Here is a 23,573-nt window from a genome sequence, read left to right as displayed (position 1 = left end):
TTGGCTGATTTACAACCCCGGTAGAACAAATTCTATATCTAATCACGGTTGGGCACGATTGCCTCCCCACCACCTTGCATATCCTTCCTTTAGAAAAATTTTTGTATCTTCCAAGCTAACATCTGACAACTTTAAAACTAAGGAACATCTTCTTTGCATTATCTAAAACAAGATTGGCAATCTTTAACCTTGGTGTCCAAATTGGCCCATTGATTTAGGACACAGGTCATCAAAAACAGTCACATTGGGCTTCCCTGGTGGCGCAGTGGTTGAGAGTCTGCCTGCTAGTGCAGGGGACACGGGTTCGAGCCCTGGTCTGGGAGGATCCCACATGCCGTGGAGCAACTAGGCCCATGAGCCACAACTACTGAGCCTGCACATCTGGAGCCTGTGCTCTGCAACAAGAGAGGCCACAGTAGTGAGAGGCCCACACACCACAATGAAGAGAGGCCCCCGCTTGCCACAACTAGAGAAAGCCCTTGCACAGAAATGAAGACCCAACACAGCAAAAATAAATAAATAAATTACTAAACTCCTACCCCCAACATCTTCTAAAAAAAAAAAAAACCAGTCACATTCTCTCTAGAAACTACTATCAAAATCTAGGGCATATGTGAGAATATCACCGGGTGTGGGTCATGCTACCTTGAGAGAAGCAGGGAAAGAGCTATAAAGAGAACCCAGAAATGAACAATGGATAAGAGGGAGAGAGATTTTCACCTTTTCCTCTCCTCCACCCCTGCTCTTGGCTCTACTAGGTTAGGGAGTCTTCTGTTGCCAGATTTAATAAATAAAAATACAGTCTGTCTAGTTAAATTCAGATAAATGATGAATAATTTTATAGGATAAGTATAACCCTGTGGAATTATTTGGGACATACTTATTCTAAAAAAAATTATTTACTCTAACTGAAATTCGCATTTGACTGGAGCAAACTGTACTATGGTGAGAACAGCAAAGATTTTGAAACAAGGCAAACATAGGTTTGAATCCTGCAAAATTGCTTATTATTCATGAGCCTCTGGCCATGTCATGTAGCTACTTTGAGCCTCAGTCTCCACATCTTCAGATGAAGAAATGACATTACTTCATAGAGTTGTCATGGGGATTAGAAATAAGCAAATGCTGTAACTAGCAAGTGGTCAACAAGATGATGTCCGCTGGTTAATCCTCTTAAATTGTTGTTATATTTTCTGCTTCATTCTTCTTTCTACTTCTGATCTAAAATACATCTAAAATCCAAGTATTTTTACAGCCTTCTTCTCCCCTCACCCATTACCACTCCACTTCATGTAATATGGAGAATACATATTAATTTTCCACAGCTTTTTTCCCCCACTACAGATAATTTATTGTCATAGGAGCCATAAAGTGTCATAAAACTATGGCATTTTCATTTGCAGCAACATGGATGGGCCCAGAGATTATCATACTAAGTGAAGTAAGTCAGACAGAGAAAGACAAATACCATATGATATCACTTATATGTGGAATCTAAAATATGACAAAAATGAACTTATCTACGAAACAGACTCACAGACATAGAGAACGACTTGTGGTTGCCAAGGGGGAGGGAGGTGGGGGAGGGAAGGAGTGGGATTTCGGGGTTAGCAGATGCAAACTCTTATATACAGAATGGATAAGCAACAAGGTCCTATAGGGAACTATATTCAGTATCCTGGGATAAACCATAATGGAAAAGAATATGAAAAATAATGTATATTTATGTGTAACAGAATCTCTTTGCTGTACAGCAGAAATGAACACAACATTGTAAATCGACTGTACCTCAATAAAATAAACTAAAAAAAAAAGACAACTATGGCATTTTAATTCCCTGGCTCAAGATAGGCCTGGAGGGTCCTGCAAAGTTGAGAGCTGGGACTATTGCAGGGACAAGAGAGCACAGTGTGATTAGAGGGGGTTACAGCACAGAATACCAGCTATCAGTGTTATTCCTTAACCACTGAACAATAAATGAAGCTATTCACTGGAGAGAAGCTAAGAGTTTAGTAGGTCTCTCTTCCTACGTAAGCTCTGGAAAAGCCAAAGGGAATGATTTTTAGGGTTAAAAAATGGTTTTGGCTTCTCCCCGCTGAGTCGTTTAGGAGGAGAGACAGGGTTGCAATCCAGATCAGATAATTACAACTGACCTACTGACAGCTGTAACCACACTTAGAACACAAACTGCTGCAGAGGGGAGGAAATGTGCTTGGAAAGTTTTATTAATAAAGCATAGCATTATGAAAGAAACCTCACAGACATGAAAAGAAATGCTTACTTCAGAAACCACAAGCGTACAAATCCTGTCCTCCATCACCTACTGGAGCAAACTCTACAACTCAGGAACTGAAGGCCTGCTTTCAATAGCTGAGGGGTCCAATGTACTCTGGAAAATTTGCCAAAATCTCTCTTTGTCTGCTCACACAAAATCCTGGTGATGCCCCATCATACAGGGAGACTCAGCTGACAGTGAGACTGATGACTCCACACAATGTTAGGGGGAAAGTAAATGGACACAGCCATTCTATCAGCTTCTGTCAATATTTAAATGCACCTGTCCCTTAATTCAACAATTCCACTCTGAAAGATCTCTCTTAAGGACATGCTTATTCACAAAGTTAAATGTGTATTTTTAGAAAACTGTCTCTGCGAAATTGCTTATTGTAGCAAACAATTAGAAATATCCTAAATGTCTCTCAATAGAGGAACAATTGAATGTATGACAGTGTAGTTTTACTGTGAAATATACCCCACAGTTAAAAAGAATGAGATATGTTTATATATCCTAATAAAGAGAGCTTTCTAAGACATATTTTATGAAGGTGGGAGAACTGCAAAAAATATCAGTATAATCCAATTATATTAAAATAAACAAGTGTTTCTGTAGTTACCTGTGTATGTAAATGTTTAGTGTAGTGTCTTGAGTGATGTGATAGCACTTACAACTAGAGAAAAAAGATTACTGGGGGAAATGGAGGGACGTCCCCACACATTGATTCAGTGTACCTCTGTACCATTTGAGTTTTTAACAAGGTGTATATGAGAATTAGTTGTATCATTTTAACTACTCACTCTTAAAAAGAAACGTAAAAAAATTAAATTAACTACTTTGAATATTCTCCCCAAATCTTATTTACTTACCTAAAAGCTCTACTTTTTGAAACGAATCACAGAGAAAATCTAAATTGTGTACCTGCGGCAAATTCACATGTATCTAGGATTTTCTGAGCATATTCACCCAGGATTCTGGCATTTAATTGCTCCAGAGGTGGAGGAGACTCAGAGAAAGAATTCACACCCTGGATCAAGTAAAAATACTCAGGCTTTGCTCAAGGATTCTGCAGAACCATCCAAAAAGAGGAGAGGGGTCGTTTGTGAGTACACATGGATAATCACGGGGCTCCTCAGATTGCCCTCAAACACAGGGAATTATAACAAAGTCGTAGAGGAAGAAGGCTGTTTAAAACACTAACCAGGGCTTCCCTGGTGGTGCAGTGGTTGAGAGTCCGTCTGCCAATGCAGGGGACACGGGTTCGTGCCCCGGTCCGGGAAGATCCCACATGCCGCGGAGTGGTTGGGCCCATGAGCCGTGGCCGCTGAGCCTGCGCGTCCGGAGCCTGTGCTCCGCAACAGGAGAGGCCACAACAGTGAGAGGCCCGCATACCGCAAAAAAAAAAAAAAGTTTCCCTCAGATTGAAGGTTAGTGTAACTGCAATAATGGAGCATTACCTAGGATGTTCCTAGGTCTTTCACATGTCAGTGTTTCCCAACCTCATCTGCATATTATAGGAACCCCTGGAGAAATGTAAAGAATATGGATGGCTGAGTTCTACTCTCAAAGATTCTGAGTTAATTGTTCTGGGGAGTTTTAGAGGCACCTCAGGTGATTCTAAAGTACAGCCAATGTTGAGAACCACTGATGCAAATAGAATCTTGGTCTAACTCTGCAATCCCTGGTCCTCCAGACTTGCCCAGATATGCTCAGACTTGTCAAAATCCTAGGGTGAGCATAGTCATAGCTTTGTTACCCTTCAATGTCTGGTCTCTTGTGTTCACAGAGAGGATTACTAAATCTCATCTTATTTATTTATTTTATTTATTTGGCTGCACCGGGTCTTAGTTGCAGCACGTTGGAGCTTCGTTGCAGCATGTGGGATCTGTAGTTGTGGCATGCGAACTCTTCTTAGTGGAGGCATGCGGACTCTTTAGTTGCAGCGTGTAGGATCTTGTTCCCTAACCCAGGCCCCCTGCTTTGGGAGCGCAGTGCCTTAGCCACTGGACCGACCACCAGGAAAGTGCCTTTTCTTTTTTTTTTTTTTCGTGTAAAACCTGTGAGCTATGCTCACATATGCTGGCTTACCATACACTATCTATGTGTGCACGCAGGGTGTTTTCCCCCTACCAAATGCAAATGCTAAAAACACTACCATCTGGTCAACCCCTGCTGACCCCTAATTGTTCAACCAATAAGGGCAAGAACATTCCTAAAAATGAGAGCAGAGATTTTATCTGTTAAATGTGTTCAGAGTTCTCATTACCTTCAGAACATAAAACAATTTCCCATTCCAGATAATGTTTAGTGAATGCATGATAAGCACAAAGCGTTATTATGCATCTTATTTGAGAAGCACAAAGATATTGATAGAAAACACGATGTTTACACTGTAGGAGCTTACCACTGAAATAAGGAGATTCAACATAAACCACTAAGAGAGTACTTTTAAAGAGCAAAGGATGAATAAATACAATTAAGATGCAAACATTACGATATTAACGACTACCATCTGTGAAAGACCTGTAAGTGTCTCAGGTCAAAATATATTTTATATATAGAAAGTTTTTCTAATGTTTGGAACAACCTGTGAGGTAGATTCTCCCTGTGCTTTAAAGAACAGAGAAATAAAGTGCAGAAGTTAAGTAATTTACCCCAAATGACAGAGTTACTATTCCATTATCATACTATGTAGTAGTATTATTCTTCAGTAATTTAAATATACATTTTGATGAAGACAAAAAATTCATACCAACATTCTGTGAAAATGTAATTCCATTTCCACGGTATCAAGTCAATATATTACATGCAGCTATCATGACTATTTTAGGGATTTTAGAAAGTTTAAAGAAGACATTAAAATGTCTAGTGAAGAAAAAAAAAAAATGTCTAGTGAAGATGCAGTGCTTGGGAAGTCAGAGCTGATAAAATGACTTCCCCCAGCAAACCATCCCCCTTTCCAGCCGTGGTTTCCTTATGTATAAAACATGGATACTATTTTTACACCTGCCTCAAGGACATGCCATGAGAACAGAGAATTTCCTCACTGAGGTGTAAGAGTGGTTTTGTTTTGATTTTAATGTCCTGAGATGAAGAAGTTTGAGAGGTGGGTTTTCTCCCAAAGCTAAAGCAGCCAAGGTGGAGGGTCTCACATTTTCCTGGGTTCTTCCAAGGCTGAATGTGCCCTCCATGGGGGTTGCGAGGAGGAGGCAGCAGGCTGGCCCCAGCCAGAGGTCACCCTCCGTGCCCGGCAGGTGGTCCTGGCATTGTGGCAGGACAGGCACACTGCTAGCATTGCCTTCACCAATGAGTCTTTTTTTTTTTAGAAGTAAAGAATGTCTGGGCTTTTTAAAATTATTATTTATTTTATCTCTTTATTTTTGGCTGCGTTGGGTCTTTGTTGCTGTGCACGGGCTTTCTCTAGTTGCAGCGAGCAGGGGCTACTCTTCACTGCAGTGTCTGGGTTTCTCATTGCGGTGGCTTCTCTTGTTGCAGAGCACGGGCTCTAGGCACGTGAGCTTCAGTAGTTGTGGCACGAGGGCGCAGTAGTTGTGGCTCACAGGTTTAGTTGCTTCGCGGCATGTGGAATCATCCTGGGCCAGGGATCGAATGTGTGTCCCGTGCATTGGCAGGCAGATTCTTAACCACTGTGCCACCAGGGAAGTCCCACCAATGAGTCTTGGCAACAAGCAGCCCCTGACGGACCACTGAGCACCCGAACCTTCTCTCTGTCTCCAAGGATCAGAGCTGGGGAGGGGAACACTGAAGTTGACGAGTACTTGGCTGAGTTGGACAAGCTTCAGCAACCTCAGCTGGTGGGGGGGATGGAGGTGGGTGTGGGTGTGGGGTTGAGGGGAGGGGGAGGGCAGGGGTGAAGAAGCCTAGCAAGGTCAAGGCTAAAGGCTTCCAGGAGTTGCCCTGAGGAAGGAGCATCTCCTGAGAAGGAAATTGTGGAAAACGTAATGAAGGAGACATTACCAACATGGAATCAATAAGCTGAAAAAGAACTTTTAGTTTATTCTAATACTTTATAATTTCAAATAAATTGTAAACCACTACACTAGAGGAAAGACAATTTTCTTTCCAATCTCTCTATAGAAAATAATTATTACAAAATCTTTGTCACCTCAAGAGGTAATCAAAGAGTATGCAAGAAAAAAAGATTTTAGGGTATGTTGGTGAGCTAATAAAGATAATATTAATACTGAGTTTTTTCTTTATTTTTAATGTTTGTGGTATTTGTTACCTCTTTCAAATGTGCAACTTGTGGTGATTAATAGTCCTAAATAAACATTCAATCTCGTATTCACATTTTTGCATTCCTTGTCTTAAAAAGCGTCCCCAAATTGTATAAACTTCAAGCTCACAAAACCTGGAACGTTCTGAGTACAATATAAATTCAATATGGAGTGAACAGCTAGCCTATAAAAATCCAAATCTAGAGTGTTACTGTCACTCATAGAACACCTGAGATATCAGGTAGATGAGAGACTTGGATGGTGGAGAGGGGTGGAAAAGAGAGTTAAGTGGTAATGATAACAGACACCCAGGACTAGATGGGGCAGAGCGACAGTCTGCCCCTGTCCAAGGGCATAGAGGACACTCACTCACAGGCCACGGTTAGGAGTTTAGATCTTACTCTAAGAGCAATGGGAAATCATCAGCAAGCTTTAAGCAAGGGAGGAAGTGTTAAGTGTGTGAGCAGGGAGACCACTTAGCAGGAGATAAATGGTGACAGTTGTTCAGGATTTCCCCTGCCCCATGTCTACGGTCACCAAGTAGAATCAGCCTACCTGTGAGGAGCCCGAGGTTCACTGGCTCCCCCAGAAATCCTCGCTTGGCCAGTTGACTCCTGAGTCTGCAGCCGAGCGCTACAAAAACCCCTGGGGGAGGTGGACGGCTCACACGCTCTCAGCTTTCCATGAATCATTTAGATGGGAAACTGAAGCCTGCTCAGATAAAAAAGGTCTGTGAACTTCAGGTCGGGATCATACTCCTGTCCCAAATGTATGACCTTTTCTCCCCCTTCAGGGAGTGTGGGTGTATTTAAAAAACAAACTATTTTCATTCAGTCACCGTTTCCTAGCAACCAAAAAAAAAGCATCTATTTTCCGGATGCCTGTGAGCCCCAGCCCAGTGGATGCTCAAGCACGCCTCCAGAAGCACGGAGAGAACAGAAGCATTGGGATCACTCGGTTGGTGAGAGATTCTGAAAGGGGAATCTGTTAATAGAACACGGTCTGAAGGACCTGTACCATAGATGCCGGGGTGCAGAGCGGGGACCTGCAGGGAGTGTACAGATTTTCTTCAAGGCATGATATTCCTATAGAAAATGGGGGCTGTGACTTCTGGGGGGGTTGGTTTCTATGAAACAGCTAATGCATGAGGCAGCTGACATCTTTCCAGCAGCTCTTTTATGTGTATTTCCAGCCAGAGTCTTGTTTTCATTAAAATTCTATAGACAGAAAAGAGGGGCAACTGGCTGAATTCAAATCTAAGCTGAACAGAGTCTGTGCAAATGGTCCTCTTTCAACCAGGCACAGAGACTCAATGCATGGAAGTCACTGAACTGGACAGCTGGCAGAAACCTCTTCAATCATTCAGTGCTTTTTTTTACAGAGGAGGAAACACGAAAACACAGAGAGGAAAATGAACTCGTCCAAGGTAGCCTCAACAGGGTCTCCTAACCTCCAGCCTAGTGGGAATGGAAGATGCTCATATTTTAAAAATCTTTATGAGAATTCCCTGGCGGTCCCGTGGTTAGGACTCTGTGCTTTCACTGCTGAGGGTGCGGGTTCATTCGCTGGTCAGGGAACTAAGATCCCGCAAGCCGTGTGGTATGGCCGGAAAAAAAAAAATCTTTGCATATTATGCCACATTGAGTGGTAAGGGGGAGGAAGAATGGGTCTAAGAGGAAGCTGTCCCAACAACCAAGAGACTCACATTTTATAATTGGTGTTTCTGAAATTCAAAAGACTGGTTCAGAATTACAAAACAAGAATAGGTTAGAGCAAACGCTAAATCTTTTGCTTTTTAAAAAGGAATCTTGGGCTTCCCTGGTGGCGCAGTGGTTGAGAGTCCGCCTGCCGATGCAGGGGACACGGGTTTGTGTCCCGGTCCAGGAAGATCCCACGTGCCGCGGAGCGGCTGGGCCCGTGAGCCATGGCCGCTGAGCCTGCGCGTCCGGAGCCTGTGCTCCACAACGGGAGAGGCCACAACAGTGAGAGGTCCGCGTACCACAAAAAAAAAAAAAAGTCATCTAAGCTAAGGAAGTGCCACTCCCCCACCCCAGTCAAGGAACTGAGGTAGGACAGATGTTCTACCAACAAATGTTTTTTAAATTTTTGAGTTAGAAGAATGATAACACATGCCAGCCTTTATGGAGTTGTGGAATGTTAGGGTGAAAGGTGCTCTGGGTGCTGTTAACCAGGCTCTTCACATTTTAGATCACACCTGAGACTGGGGTGCAGAAGAGCCAGGAGGCTTGGCCATGGCCATGGCCACAGCAGTCAGTAGTGGAATGGACTCCACATTCTGGCGTCTGGCCTCCCCAGGTGCAGCACTCTTCCTTGTCTAGGCCACCAGGCAACCTTTCTGGCTTGCAGTGTCCTCTCCCAACTGATTCTCCCGTAGGGCACAACATTACTCTCTTTATAGTTAATCCATTCCTATGGAATGCTCTGACTTTATTCCCATTTTTACGTCCCATCCAAGGCTTTAGCAGATGCAGCCACAGCAAGAATGGTCCAAAATAATTAAACCAATTCGGTGAAGAATTTATTTAAATCAGTGGCATCCTGTTTCCTCTCCGATTATTGTTGGAGAGCTGAATCGAATAAAGGTTAATGTTTATATGTTACAATTAAAAAAAAAGTTTCTAGGGCTTCCCTGGTGGCACAGGGGTGGAGAGTCCGCCTGCTGATGCAGGGGACACGGGTTCGTGCCCCGGTCCGGGAAGATCCCACATGCCGCGGAGCAGCTGGGCCCGTGAGCCATGGCTGCTGAGCCTGCGCGTCCGGAGCCTGTGCTCCGCAACGGGAGAGGCCACAGCAGTGAGAGGCCCGCATACCGCAAAAAAAAAAAAAAAAAAAGAAAAAAGAAAAGAGTTGCAATTCAAGTCTGAAGGCAGTCTGCTGGCAGAATTCCTTCTTGCTCAGGAAAGGTCAGCCTTTGTTCTTTTAAGGCCTTCAACTGATTGGATGAGGTCCACCCACATAATGGAGAGTAATCTGCTTTACTCAGAGTCTACTGATTTAAATGCTGATCTCATCCAGAAAACACCTTCACAAAAAGAATCAGAATAATGTTGGACCAAATATCTGAGCACAGTAGCCCAGCCAAGTTGACACATAAAATTAATTAACCATTACAACTTGCTTTAAATCTTTTTTAAGAAACAAAACATTGCAGGTAAAGTTGATATCCCGTTTATACCTCTCCCTGGGCACTCCATTCAATAGTGATGATTTCTAAAATTAAGTCCTTTTTGTGACTCCAGGCCCCCTTTGACCCCATCACCTGAACTTCAATTTCTGGTTCAATGTGGGGTTGAGAATTGAAGGTATGGCCTCACCTTTGCCATCACCACACGTTCTTACTGGGACCTGCTGGCCATAGCAAGTTGTACCTGGGTTCTATAGAAACCTCCATCATGAGCCAGGAACCAGGTAGGTTCACGGAGAGTCACTATGTTGAATGCACACAGAACTCAAACATAATCAGATCACAAGCCATCTTTGCTTGGATTTTTCTGTCTAGCTAGTCTCATCCACGATTACATGAGCTGTGTCTGTTGTATGGATACTTGCAAGGTTATGGCAAGAATAAGTAAATGATGAATATTGGAAAAGTGTGGAAGGAACAAGAGGTGTCAGATCAACTCAAGGTACAGTGCGCTGGCCTCCACACAGCTTTCTGACCTGGAACCTGCTGGATAAGAGGCCTGCACACTCTCGGATCCCTTCCAGAGCCTAGGACTCCATGACTGGTATTAGGAGTGATAGCATCCCTAACTCAAATTCTCTCTGATTTGCTGCTGTAGCGTCTAGGTTCAGAGAGGCTGGGTCTTTCCAAAGGAAAACAGGTGCAGTGTAGCTGCAGATACCTGCTCAGCTGGATAAGCCTTTAATCATGGAAAGAAGGCTACTAAAGAAGGAAATGAGAAAACTCCTGTAAGTCTGATTGAGAATAACTTACATTTACTGCACTGAGCATTTGGCGGGGTTTATGTCATAGATGGTCTGGATATTGGCAGTGGGGTAAAAACCTAAGGAAGAATCTGTTCCTGGGCTATAGGAGAAAGCCGGATGATCTGGCCTCTGTCTCCTGCCCAAGAGGCCTCACATGTGGTGCAAAGCAGGATGCTGAACCTCTTGGGAGGATGCTTCTGCCAGCAGCGTGCACATCCGAGGCATTCGCATTCTAGAGTCTAAGATCTGAGCCCACAGTCCCAGCCTGTGCTGGGCAGGGTATGCCTTTGAAAGGGCCCGACTGGTAAAAGATATAGGAGAGATTTCTGGAAAAATGTACCCAAGGGCCCAGCATTTAAATTGCAGACTCTGCTTCTTCTGTTGTCAGGCTTATTGATTAAATAATTTATCTCCATTTTCTGCCCTCTGAACTTTGTTTTAAACACATAAAGAAAACATTAAGTTTTCCCATGGAAATTTTTTTCCTCTTGTGGTAGCTTTTCTTTGACTTGGTACTTTGTTAAGAGGTTGGTGAAAATCACAGACCATATAAAAAGAGGAGAAAAAGGTTATTATGTTCTATTTCATGATTATAGGCACAACAATAATACCCTTTTATTAGAGATCTTATCATAGTCTCCATTAAATGTCCTTTCTCTGCCTACTAAGATAATTATCTTTTAACAAGTTCTTTAAGAAATGCTGCAGTAGGGGCTTCCCTGGTGATGCAGTGGTTGAGAGTCTGCCTGCCGATGCAGGGGACACAGATTCGTGCCCTGGTCTGGGAGGATCCCACATGCCGCGGAACGGCTGGGCCCGTGAGCCATGGCCACTGAGCCTGTGCGTCCGGAGCCTGTGCTCCACAACGGGAGAGGCCACAACAGTGAGAGGCCCGCGTACCGCAAAAAAAAAAAAAAAAAGAAATGCTGCAATAAACTATGTATGAATTCACACATGTTTACATGCATGTGCTTAGAGGTCAACATAATAAAGAACAAGCCATGATTAGGAATGCCAGTTCCTCTACATCTCATCGAAAGAACTGTAATTTCAAAACTGAAATAAATATAATTTTTTATGTATATATAGTTTAATTTTACCCAAAGAATCTATTTAGGCTACTTTAAATAAAGTGTCTTGGAATTACAAAGCAAAATTTCAAGAACTTTTATCAATCTAGAATAGCTTAATGACTCAGAAGAAGGGCTTTTAGAACCCTAAAGCAAATTTATCCCCAGCATAGGAACTTGCCCAAAGTGTTTGGTAAAGACCTTGACAAACAGAACTGTCCTTATGTAACATTGTGAGATCGACCTTGGAGACCCCAGAGTCCTTTTTCCTATATCCATTCCCTCTTCTTGACTTTCCCAGGGTAGTACTCCTTTCTATTCACCTCCCAGGGCACTTATTCTACCCTCCCCTTATTAAAAGTCCGTTAGGAAAGGATCTGATAAGGATACACTAAAGTGGAATCACTAATATGTTTTTACACATAACTCCTCCTAACGGTATTTGCATTCTAATGGGCAAAAAGCCTTCAGGCAAAAGAACACATCTGTATGGAATATCATATATCTGGAAGTTATCAACTTTGGACATCCTGCCTGAATTTAGCAAGGGCAGCAAGGGAATCTTTATTTTAAATAGTGGGTCTCAATCCTTTCGGTTTTGTAATATCTGTTCTGCCTTGGGGATTTATCATACTCCCTGCTTTCCTAGAAATTCGGTTCTATGTGAGTTTAATTTTACAATAAATGTGATTTGTTCATGATGGTTAGACACTTTAAACCTGCAAGGTAGCAGAATGTCTGTTTAAATCAAAATGAATATTAACTCAGCTACCAGAGCCATCGGTGACTTCGCTTGTATTTGGTGGAGGAGGGAGGGATGGGGAAGGAATGTTCTTCTGCAGACCGTGCTCCCATGTCTTTCCCGCTGGTTCAATCCTGCTCTCTTGCTTTTAAGGGGAGATTATATTGGCATCAGACTTCGGGAAAATGAATTTGACCCCAAAGGAAGAAGGCAACTCACCTTTCTAGATGATATGGTAAAGAAAGGCATGCTGCCACGAGTCACATCTGTGTCATACGTGTATTATGGGGACAGAACGGGGATCTAATATCTATCGCAAGCAAGGTTAATCTTGATCCCCCCAGAATGTCCTCTTCCTCATCTTCTCAACCTAGGATTCTCCATGTGGTCTCTTCAACTCATTAAACTGAAAGCAAGAAGAATGAGAAAATTAAAGTCATGAGACTTTTGCTCTTTATTTACTATTAGGAGAGAAAAGATTTAAAAGCAAAACGAGTACAAGATTAAATGTGACAGACATGATGTTAAAAGCTTGTTGACGAGATTAACTGTCGTGTAGTTCTCAAATATAATTTTTTACCATTTATGGAGAAAACCAAATAATTGAATAATCCTAAAATCCTTTTTTATTATATTATACATGTTGAAACTCAGATTCATACTATGTAATCAAAGTTCACTTCACATAAATTAAGGAAGCTATGTAAAGATCTAATCCAAAAGAGGTTAGTAGACCCTCAGCTTTTTATGCTACCCATTTACTATTCTTGCACTAATGAGGAAGAAGAAATTACCTGTCCCTCCCCGCCCCCTCCCCTTCCCTGGCTGATTTCTCTGGAGCTGAATGAGCAGTTAAGGCTTGGTGTTCTAAACTACTTCTCTGTGCACATATTAAATGGAGAAATTAAATCAATTAGATAAGTGCTTCTCAAACTTTAATGAGGTCTTATTACAAGACCGTTTTGATTAAGGAGTTCAGGGGTGGGGCTGGAAATTTGCATTTCTAATGAACAAACAGGTGATGTCAGTGCTGCTGGTCCAGGCATCAATCTTTGTATTAGGTTTCAACAAGTGAGCATGGTCCTTCCTTCCTTCCTACCTTCCTTCTTTCTTTCCTCCTTTCTTTCTTTCTTTCCTCCTTTCTTTCTTTCCTCCTTTCTTTCCTTCCTTCCTTCCTTCGTTCGTTCCTTCCTTCCTCCTTTCTTTCTTTCCTTTCTTTCTTTCCTCCTTTCTTTCCTTCCTTCCTTTTCTTTCTTTCTTTCTTTCTTTCTCTTTCTTTCCTCCCTCCCTTCCTTCCTTCCTTCCTTTTCACTTTGGTTCACTCCCTGAAAGAAATAATTACATTGTTATAATTACATTGTTTACACAATGTTAGAGTTACATAGAGCCTTGGAACCCATCTACAAACACAGAAACAAAACTGACCTTCCTTTTACTGGGGCTGGAGGTGGGGAGGAGAAAAGGAATGTTTTGATAGACAAATGGCAAAGATGCTTAGAAATTATCAGGAAAAGGTAGTGGGGAGGATAGGAATGAACATGGAATTGGTCCTCAGCTTTTTACTGCATTTAAGACTCTTAGAAAGTCACTTGGTCTACCTCCAGTTCTCTGCTTCCGCTGGACCCTCCTCCTGGGAGGTGCTTCTCCACCTGTAGACATTCTCCTCATTCCACAAGCCCCAGCTCCACTGATGCCTCCTCTCTGAAGCCTCCCGGGATTCCCCCAGCTCCTCAGATGGACACACCACCTCCCCTGTGACCCTGGGCACTCAGTTCTGATGTTCCACAGAATTAGAAATTGTTCTCTGTGTCCCTCTTCCTCTATCTTCCCCTTTTTCTATTTTAAAATTCAAGGAAACTGTGGCCCAGAGAACAGCAGTTGCTCACCCAAGGATATGGTACCATGAGTTGTTGGCAATACCTAGGTTTGAACCCAGATTCCCTGATTTCCAGTTTAGTATTCCATGAATCTATCATTTCTGGCTCGCGCGTGCGCGCGCGCACACACACACACACACACACACACACACACACACACACACACTGCTCTAGTGTGAGGTAAATGTAATGCCTGAAGAACACTAGTTATTTCTGCCTAAGCATCAGGTTACTGGACACAGCTGGTGATCCTCACCTTTGTGGACATGACAAACGAGTAGAATAGGCTTAGCAGTGCCATTGCCATTGTGCCTAGCACGTGCTTCGGCCAATGTCTCAGCCCATTCCTTTGCTGTCTGTGCTTCCTGCTTCCAGGCACACTATGACTTGGCCATCAATGTTGCTCTGCAGTGGCTGGATCACTCAGAAGACTTAACTTGGCTGGAGTGGGAGAAAGTGTAAGTTGAATAGTTTTTTTTCTTTTTCTTTTAACTGTGAGTAATGACAGAGGAAGTTCACCACAAGGCACTCAGATTTGAAAATACTATGGGGTACGTATCCCCCTCCAACTAGAAACCTGAAGAAACCCTCACAGTTGTCGATTCCAGGAAGTCATATGCATGCTTACATATTTTGCATCTCTGTGAGCTGGTTTCTGTCAGATGCAGATCTTTCTTGCACAGAACGTTCTGCCTTAGAAATAAAACTGCTTTATTGTGTACATGCCTTGACTTTTTTTAAAAAAAGATCAGTTCTGTGGGTAAGGCTGCAATCTTTTCCTAAGAACTATTAAACGCAACTTCTTCAGCATTTAACCAGATGTGCACCTGAGCTGAGCGGCTTGAATCACCGCAGTTTGAATCCTTGCCGGGATTACGGGCATCTTCTCCCATGTGTGCCGAGCAGACCCACTCAGTTAGGAAGAACATGCAACTAATGAGGCCAGGATTGAATCGCGTGTCCTGGAGGCCAGCTGTTTCTTCTGCTCTGTGACTTTAGAACACACACCTGGTGCTGAATGGTTGTATCAGTATTTAGTTGTAATAAGCAGAAAATCCGGTTTAAACGGACTTAAGCAAAAAAATAAATAAATTTTAAAAAGGAGAGAGGGAGGAGAGATTTATTGCCTCTGCATCTGGAAAGTCCACGGCTAGGTCCTCGTTAGGCATGGCTTAATTCAAAACTCAAACCAGGTCATCAGGATCTACCTCTTGGCTATTTCCTCTGCATGGACGCTATTCCTAGTTTCGGCCCACTTTATCACAACATTCAGGCCAGGGGAGAATGGACTTTTTAAAAATCACAGAATTGTGTCTCAATGGCTCTGTTTGCTCTGACTTATCTGGGGGTGCTAGCTAATTTAGGCCACAGTGTGTTTTCCATCCTTGGAATCTAGGGGTGTCATCAGCTTCCCTGGAAGTTACAGGCTTACAGGGGGTTAAGGCAGTTACCCCCAAGCAAACTGCCACAAGAAGGGGAAAGGATATAGGTTGGTGAAACCACAATTTTCCACCATAGTGGCCAGTCCGCCAGGATTTGATAGCTGCGGAAATGTGGATAGATGAGGGCAAATTCGTCACCACTGTTGGATGATTCAAAATTCAAAGTGTACACTTTACTGATGATGGATTAATCATATCAATTTTGTGAAGAGCAAAGCACACAGCCATTGGTAATTACTTATTACTTATTGTCACAACCTTAGCAGGTGTCAAACAAAACAAGAATAAACCCTCCATTCTTATTTATTCATATTCCCCCTTAGGAAAATGCCATTTCGGGGCAGACCCATATATCCAAACCACAGAGAACGAGAAGCAATGATTTTATCGTCTTATGCTGGAATCTTAATGGTAAGGAAAAGAACATTATTGGCATACATGGGGATTTTGTATCTACAATGTGCATTTTCATATTAATGAATATTTATTTTACTTTTTCAACCAATGTTTCTAAATATGTAGAATTTACTAATATTAAATTTTTATTTTTAAAGATTAATAAAAAGATTGACTTCTATATTGTATTGTGAAAACATTTATTTAAGGGGAAAAAATAACACATAGATAATTGGTATTAGGATACTCTGATTTATCTATTTGTTTAGAAGACATTTATTTGGTGCCCACGGTCTCCAGGCATGGTACTGGATATATGGGAGCTATAATAGCTTTGTTTTGTAATAACAGAAAAGCCATGGTATGATAATACATCTTTGTTATTGTCGTTGTTGTTTAACAGAACAGCATCCCAATTGAGGAAGTCTTTAAAATTTATGGGGCTGATTCTTCTACCAATTCTGGTGCTACCAAGGTAGGGACGACCTGAGACTATCAATATAAGGGATTTTTAGAGAGAATTTCTTTATTTTATGAATTCATAATGTTGCATTTCCAGGCATGAAATAACAGTTTTATATCATGATGGATAAAACCAGATGTAGCCATATCTTACTTGGGTAATAAATGTAAGATGCTTTCCTTAGGTAGAGGACTATATTCACAATACCAAATGCATTTTATGGAAGGCCAAATAGAGGCAGCCAATAGAGCACCAGGCTTAGAGTCTAGATTCTGCCTCTGTCTCTGACTAACAGAATTTCTCACTTAAACCTTTCATAATGTGGATCTGGTAAGTCCAAGCGCTCCTCTTGTATGATGTACTATAACTTCTAGCACTAGGACAAGATCTACAACATTCATTCTCATGAGAAATTATCTAGTTTACTGCTGCCACATTTCTCCTGCCCACAAGACTACTTGGAAGTCAGTCTAATAGAAGCACTAACGATCTGGGAGTCCAGAGACCCAGGGTGAGTTCTGACTGGGTCCCTTTCCCTCTTTGGGCTTCCATATACTAATCTTAAAAAAACAAAAACAGAAACGGAGTATTCTGAATGATCTTTACAGTCAGTTCAGGTTTTGCTGTTATGAATGTATGAACCTTTAGTAAACATTTAACATATGGGCTTCTATTTAGAGGTGAACTACCGATCCCTTTAGATACTTCTAGAAAAGGGAAGAAGAAAGGGCAGATGGGGTGGGGTTGGCAGGGATGTGTAGTGGGAGGGAGTCAGGGAGGGAAGCAGGGAGAACCCACACCCTCACATGAGGACTTCTACTCACACAGCTGCTTTCAATGCCCCCCACCAGGATTTGGAAGGGAGGCGAGGTCAGGGGCAGGGCTACGGCCACAGGAATTCCTGCATCCTTTGTTCTCTTACCTGCAGACCATACTGCAGACAGTGGGATCCTATAAAGTAAAAAGTCCACCAGGGCCAGCTTAGGAGTCGAGCATTTCCTCAGAAGTGTTGTAACTGAATCCAATGGCCCTCTCACCTTAATCCGTATGTAAGCTGGCCTGGTCCTGAGACTCAAGTTCCCTTGATTACAGAGGAAATCAGCACCTCCTCTCTGATCACTCTGGTTTCAACTCTATCCATTCATTCATTCAATATAGTTGTAGGTGCAGGGATACAAGGGTGGGTGAGTCAGAAAAGATGACTTTCTCATGGATCTCATATCTTGGAGCTGACGTTCTACCTTGGCTGAGGTATAAGCCACACCAGACTCAGTGCTCCTCAGAGACCCAAGCTGTTCTTGGCTTTTAAAGAAAGCCCAGCTCTTCTGTGTTCTTACAGAGACAAGCAAACCATGCTGCTTCATTCCTGTTCGTTTTTTCTGCAGCTTTCTCCCTTCCAGGCTGCCCTCTTCTCCCCTTTCCTCAAACCCTCCCCGCCAACACATACATATAAATATCTGAGCCCAAGCTCCTCCGCTTCAGACATTGTGTTTTCTCCCCCTTCATCTTCTGTGCCTGGGAGAGGTCTAGAGCAGGCCGTAGGCACCTCTGGTTGATTGGTCTCAGCTCAAGTGGCCAGAGAGCAAATACAGAAAATCACATCCTGGAGGGAATGGCACTGTGAACCCCTCCAGTCTTAGCTGGGTTATCCATCAAGAAGGTTTGCAAACATGGGTGTCAGAGTAGCTCAGATGAGCCAGGTTCATTAAAGAGGCCAGAACAGGAGCGGGCTGGCCAGTCTCTATCCATCCATCCGGCCTTTCATTCATTCATTAAAGAGCCTTTATTCAGCACCTTCTCTGTTCTTCACAGTCTCTGTCTTCACAATCAGTTACCAATAACAAAAAGTCCAGATGTACAGGTAGACTACATAATGACCAGTTCTGCAGGGAAACAAATCGTACCCTCAGAGAGGGGGTGTTCTCGAACTGAAGTTCACATGCCTGATGCACAGTGAGACCAAATGACCGAAACGTCTAAGTTTGGAGCAGAGCAAAGTTTATTGCAGGGCTGAGCAAAGAGAACGGGGCAGCATAGGCTCAAAAGACCCGAGCTCCCTGATGGGTTTCAGGGAAGACGTTTTTATAGGCAAAATTTGGGGGGAGGGCTGCAGAGTATGTAACCCTCCTCTGATTGGTTGGTGATGAGGTAACTGGGTGGTGTTCTGGGAATCTCATTCATCAGCCTTCTGGTTCCAACCAGTCTGAGGTCCGTGTGCTTGTGCTCAGCCTGAAGTGACCTCCTCCACCAGGGTGGGAGCCTTAGTTCCCATAGAAGAACTCAGAGATACGTATCAGATTGCCATGCACGTCCCCTGAAGAGGAACCAGGACCAGCCCCCATCTCTGCACTACTGCTCTCTCTCTGCGTTCAGTCACTCCTCTAATTGGTAACTGTTTGAATCTGCCCTTTGGAACTCAGGGAATGTCTGATGCTTTTTTTCGACAAACAAAAAATGGGGGACATGGAAAGGCTTTGGTGTCCAGGAGGGCTCCACAGGGTCCTGCTCGGTTTCAGTCCCCCCTTTTCTTTGATACTCCTCAATCTTGAGGGGAACAGGTGTTGGACAAGAATCAGAATAATGTTTTGGATAGAGAGGTTAATCATAACTCAGCAGAGGAACTCGGTTTTAGGGGGACTGGGTTTCAGGGGCTTTCCTTCAAAGACCTGAGTTTGTTTATTGTTACAGAATATGAGTGTCCTGTACTTGACAGGCCATTTGTGTAAGGGTTAAGCATGAGAATCCTAGAGCCAGGTAGCCTGGGTTCGAACCCCAGCTCTACCAGCTATCAGCAGATTAATCCTGGGCAAGGATTAATCTAAGCTCTATCAGCCTTGATTTCATTTGTAAAAACAGGGACCAGAAGATGAGTTTCTGTGGGAAATGAGGTGAGTTGTATCAGTAAAGTCCTTCGTGCTTGGCACATGGTAACCTCAAAATAATAGCTATGGTTAAGGTTCTGGTACCCAGGGGGAAGGGGGTGTATCTGATTTCCTCTATATTCCTCTAAATCAGGGCTTCTCAACATTTTGGGTCAGATAATTCTTTGTTGTGTGTGTAGGGGGTGGAGTCAGGGCTGTCCAGTGCATTGTGGGATGTTTAGCAGCATCCCTGGCCTCTACCCATTAGATGCCAATAGCTTCCCACTCCTGCCCCGTGATGTGCCAACTAAAAATGTCTTTCAACGTTGTCAAATGTCCACTAAGAGGCAAAATCACAGCTAATTAAGAACCATTTCTCTAAATATTCAAAAATTAAATAGCTCATCAAGCATCCATTGTATTATTAATACATTATAAACCTTGCCTATTTTAGATAGCAAGTTCTCACAAAGGGTATGAGATGATGTGAGATACAGACATAAGCATCTGAGGATCATCTACCCCTGTGGCCCTCACAAGCTCCTCACTGACTCAAGGATGCCAGCTCAGGCCTCTCTCTTGTGGCTACACGTCGGCTCTACTCAGGCACCCTCTCCACATCTTAAATTAGCAGGACCTCTTAATGGAAACGGAGCATTTCAAAGATTAAATTGTAAGAGCTATTTTAAAACAGTCCTTTGGGATTTAACATAACTTCAAAAAAATGGTTTTAACTAGGAGGTGTGGTTGTTCAAAAAAAAAAAGTTATTGACAAAGGTTCCTCTCTAACTGCTGCGTGTATATGAATCGCTTTTGATTCCTTCGGATAAAATGTCTCCTAAGCAACAGCTAAAATCCTTCCCACACAAGAGCTTAAAGCGCTGTTGAATACTAATCAGATTATGTAGCATTTCTGGCCGCTGGAATTGGCCACTTTGGTACCACATGGGTACTGTGTGTGGGCTTGATGGCTTTCCTCAGGGCTATTTGCTGCCACCTAGTGACAGAAAGGCCTCCTGGACTCAGAATTGTTCAAGTCTGTTACGCTTCGCGTTCTACTCCCGATAAGGGAGCTGGTTTGGGCTGACAGGGAGCCATTTTTCTGCTGAGGAACATGGACCCATAGGGAAAAACAATGTAACTAAGAACTTCACACAAGTGAGGGTAAAAGGAGCATAAGTGAAGTAAAAGGAGCATAAATCTTCCTTCAACAAATAAAGCAAACAATAAAAATATTCTTCAGCTCCCTTTGACAGAGAAAGAGGGGAAAAGGAAAGGGGGGCAGAAAGAGTGATAACTGGTGTAACAGAGAGAGGAAAAAGACCAAGGCAGGTAACTAGAGAACATCAGAATCTCTTCTTTCCACACCCTAGTGTCTGACCATCCATCATTTCACTCTATCCAGACTTACATCCAAAGCAAACTCTTCAGAGGCCAACAGACTGGTGTCTAGTCCCAGCTCTGTCACTTGCTAGCTGTGTGGTACACTGAAGATCTCAGTAAGGAACTTTGAAGTAAAAAAAGAGCACATGATTAACTCTAGCTTTAGGATTTCAATGTCATCCTACTTGAAAAATAATTTTTCTTGTAAACCACGCAGGAAGCCATATTAATTGCTTGCATGAATCATCAGATTATCAGGAGTCACAGAACATGTGAGCTGGAAGTGACTTTAAACTCCTCGGGTTCTCTCTTCTCCAGTGGACAGGGAAAAGCCTGTCTTTTTTTTTTTTTTTTCTTTTTGGCCATGCCACGCGGCTTGTGGGATCTTAGTTCCCTGGAACCCAGGCCACAGCAGTGAAAGTGCCAAGTCCTAACCACTGGACCACCAGGGAATTCCACTGCAAAAGCCTGTCTTGAGTCTTCTAAGGGTAGAAAATGCATCAGGGATGCCATACGAGCTGGTTCTCTTTCTTACACGTGGCACGTATCACGCTGCAGGGCTGTTATCATAGCCACCCTTGCTCCACACAGATACAAAGCCTCCTTGTAATTACTTTCTGTGTTTTAGGGTCATCTTTCTGAATAGATTACGTGCTTCTTGAGGTCAGAAGCCACCATTCATGCTTATGTTTAATTCTTTACAATGCTGGATATGACACAAACTCTCAATAAATATGTTTGCCATTTGAATAAAAGGCTGAGGTCAAATCTAGACGTGCCCTGCTGAGGTGGCTATAAGCTGTCCTGTCTATAAAGACAGCACGACTTCATTTATTGTTTAATCCAAATTTTCTGTCCTTTCTGTGTGAGGTGGCAGTTGCCCAGTAACTTGCTAGCACGTTCTCTGGTTTAGTTGATTAAACTTATCACAGTGTGTGGGTACCCTGATTGCCTAATAGTTTATTGGTTTTTTCTCCTCACTCAGCACTGGAAAGGCAGGAACCTTGTCTGTCTTACCAACCACAGCTCCTAAAACAGGGCCTGACCCACAGTAGTGCTCACTGGAAACTTGTTGAATGAATGAAAGGTTGAAGAGACAGACAGTCCTAACCTTGAGGAAGTTTCCGGTGCAATGCAGCAGACAGCGGGTTATAACTACTGCACACTGGGGGTGTTCTACGTGACGACGTGTTTTGAGTTCACAGAGGAGTGAGTCAATAATTTGGCCTTAGGATGGGATTGGGGGGTGGGGTGCCAGCACCCGAGAGAGGAGGTGGGGAGACATCAGGGTCAGTTTCTCAGAAAAGGTGATGTATGAGCCACATCTTAAAGGAAAAGTAGGAGCCTCTAGGCAGAAGAGGAGGAAAAAGCTATTCCAGGTAAAGGGAACCATGTGAAGAGCATCACTGTGTGAAAGAACATTCTAGGCAAAGAACGGCAACAAAAGGCAGCGTGGGAAAGTGCATGACCCATGAAACATGATCCTCAACTGCTAGTAACGTGTCAGGACGATGGGTTGGGGAAACAGGCCGAGCCCTGAAACAAGTGCTATAACCAGCAGCTGTGGACAGCACGAAGTGGGTGCAGCTTTTAAAAGCAGAACTGTTTTTTTTTCAGGTTCCCAGAGCTCCACCCTTCCACCTCTCCTTGCACCCTTTTGCCATGTTAACAGCACCCAAAGCAGCAGAATATGCCCGCAAACAGAGTAAGCCTGTTTACTTCCATTGCTTACAAAAATTTAAGTAAAACTAGGAGATGTACTTATAAAGTAAGGTCAAAGTTGTTATGGTAACATCTTTCTGTCTGGTGGAATTTAAAAGAATCAGGAGCATTTATGACTTGATTTCCCTCCATCATTGAAATCAGGGAAGTCATTTCTCAGAAATTTTGGTGATGGAAGCAAAGCACCCTAGAAGGGAAGGATGTAAAACTGAGGTGGACTCATTTTAAAAAATGTTTTTTATACAGACATGATGACTACATGTGTCTCTAGGTGTCAAGTTAAGAAGGGGAGCAACGAATCAAAATGCCACCAGCAGCTCTACAAAGGAAGCAAATGTCACAGAATGGAAACCATAAAATAATTTATCTTTGGACACACAGCCAAAGAACAAAGTAGGTCTAAAAATGCAAACTGAACCCAACTGATACCAGGTGTTTGGGGAGTACTTTATTTATATTGTGGCTAAAAGTCTAGCCTTTGGGAGTTAGATACTCTGGGTTTGAAACTAAAGCCCGCTGTATAATATACCAGCTGTATGACTTTGGGCAAGTTGCTTAACCTCTCCTCCTCTGCAAAATGGGAAGAATAATGGTACTTATCTCTTAAGGTCGTTGAAATGATTAACTGATATTATGCATGTTAAGAGATTAGAACAAAAAAAAAAAGAGGGCTTCCCTGGTGGCGCAGTGGTTGAGAGTCCGCCTGCCGATGCAGGGGACACGGGTTCGTGTCCCGGTCCGGGAAGATCCCACATGCCACGGAGCGGCTGGGCCCGTGAGCCATGGCCGCAGAGCCTGTGCGTCGGGAGCCTGTGCTCTGCAACGGGAGAGGCCACAACAGTGAGAGGCCCGCGTACAGCAAAAAAAAAAAAAAAAAGAGAGAGAGATGAGAACAGAGTAAATCCTAAATAAATATTGACCATTATTATCTTTATAGCATTTGAGAAATACTATCCACAGTTAATCAGCTATTATTCTGTTGATTCAAATAAGTGTGTTGAGGAGAGGATTTGTATTAATATCTGTGTCAAATGTTCCTATTCTCGGTTCCTTTCTCATTAATGAAAATTTTATCTTTGTCTGCTTTGCATCTCTGCTGCTTCTGCTCTGCCCATCTAATTCCTTTGACATTTATGCTTCAGAATTCAGAGAA

The 23,573-nt window shown here is 43.0% G+C and overlaps 1 protein-coding gene and 1 long non-coding RNA gene across 2 annotated transcripts in view; one reads left to right on the top strand and one right to left on the bottom strand.

The window, feature by feature from the left end:
• LOC307187756 overlaps positions 1 to 23,573 on the bottom strand; it is a 75,771-nt gene that overhangs the window by 4,378 nt on the left and 47,820 nt on the right. Inside the window, exon 3 of the long non-coding RNA XR_013828700.1 lies at positions 12,496 to 12,682. This is a non-coding gene — a long non-coding RNA (uncharacterized lncRNA). The remainder of the gene's footprint in view (positions 1 to 12,495; positions 12,683 to 23,573) is intronic.
• On the top strand, positions 10,406 to 22,777 carry LOC307187754 (uncharacterized protein C2orf80; the record flags this gene model as incomplete). Its single annotated transcript, XM_079924223.1, has 7 exons — positions 10,406 to 10,446; positions 12,430 to 12,511; positions 14,529 to 14,611; positions 15,919 to 16,006; positions 16,395 to 16,466; positions 22,316 to 22,403; positions 22,692 to 22,777. The coding sequence occupies 7 exons, from the start codon at positions 10,406 to 10,408 to the stop codon at positions 22,775 to 22,777; spliced, it is 540 nt and encodes a 179-aa protein (XP_079780349.1).

This window comes from Stenella coeruleoalba (assembly GCF_951394435.1).
Source record: "Stenella coeruleoalba genome assembly, chromosome: 6".
Classification (NCBI taxonomy): domain Eukaryota; kingdom Metazoa; phylum Chordata; class Mammalia; order Artiodactyla; family Delphinidae; genus Stenella; species Stenella coeruleoalba.
Note: the sequence above shows the minus strand (reverse complement) of the source record. Positions and strands in the feature narration are given on the sequence as shown.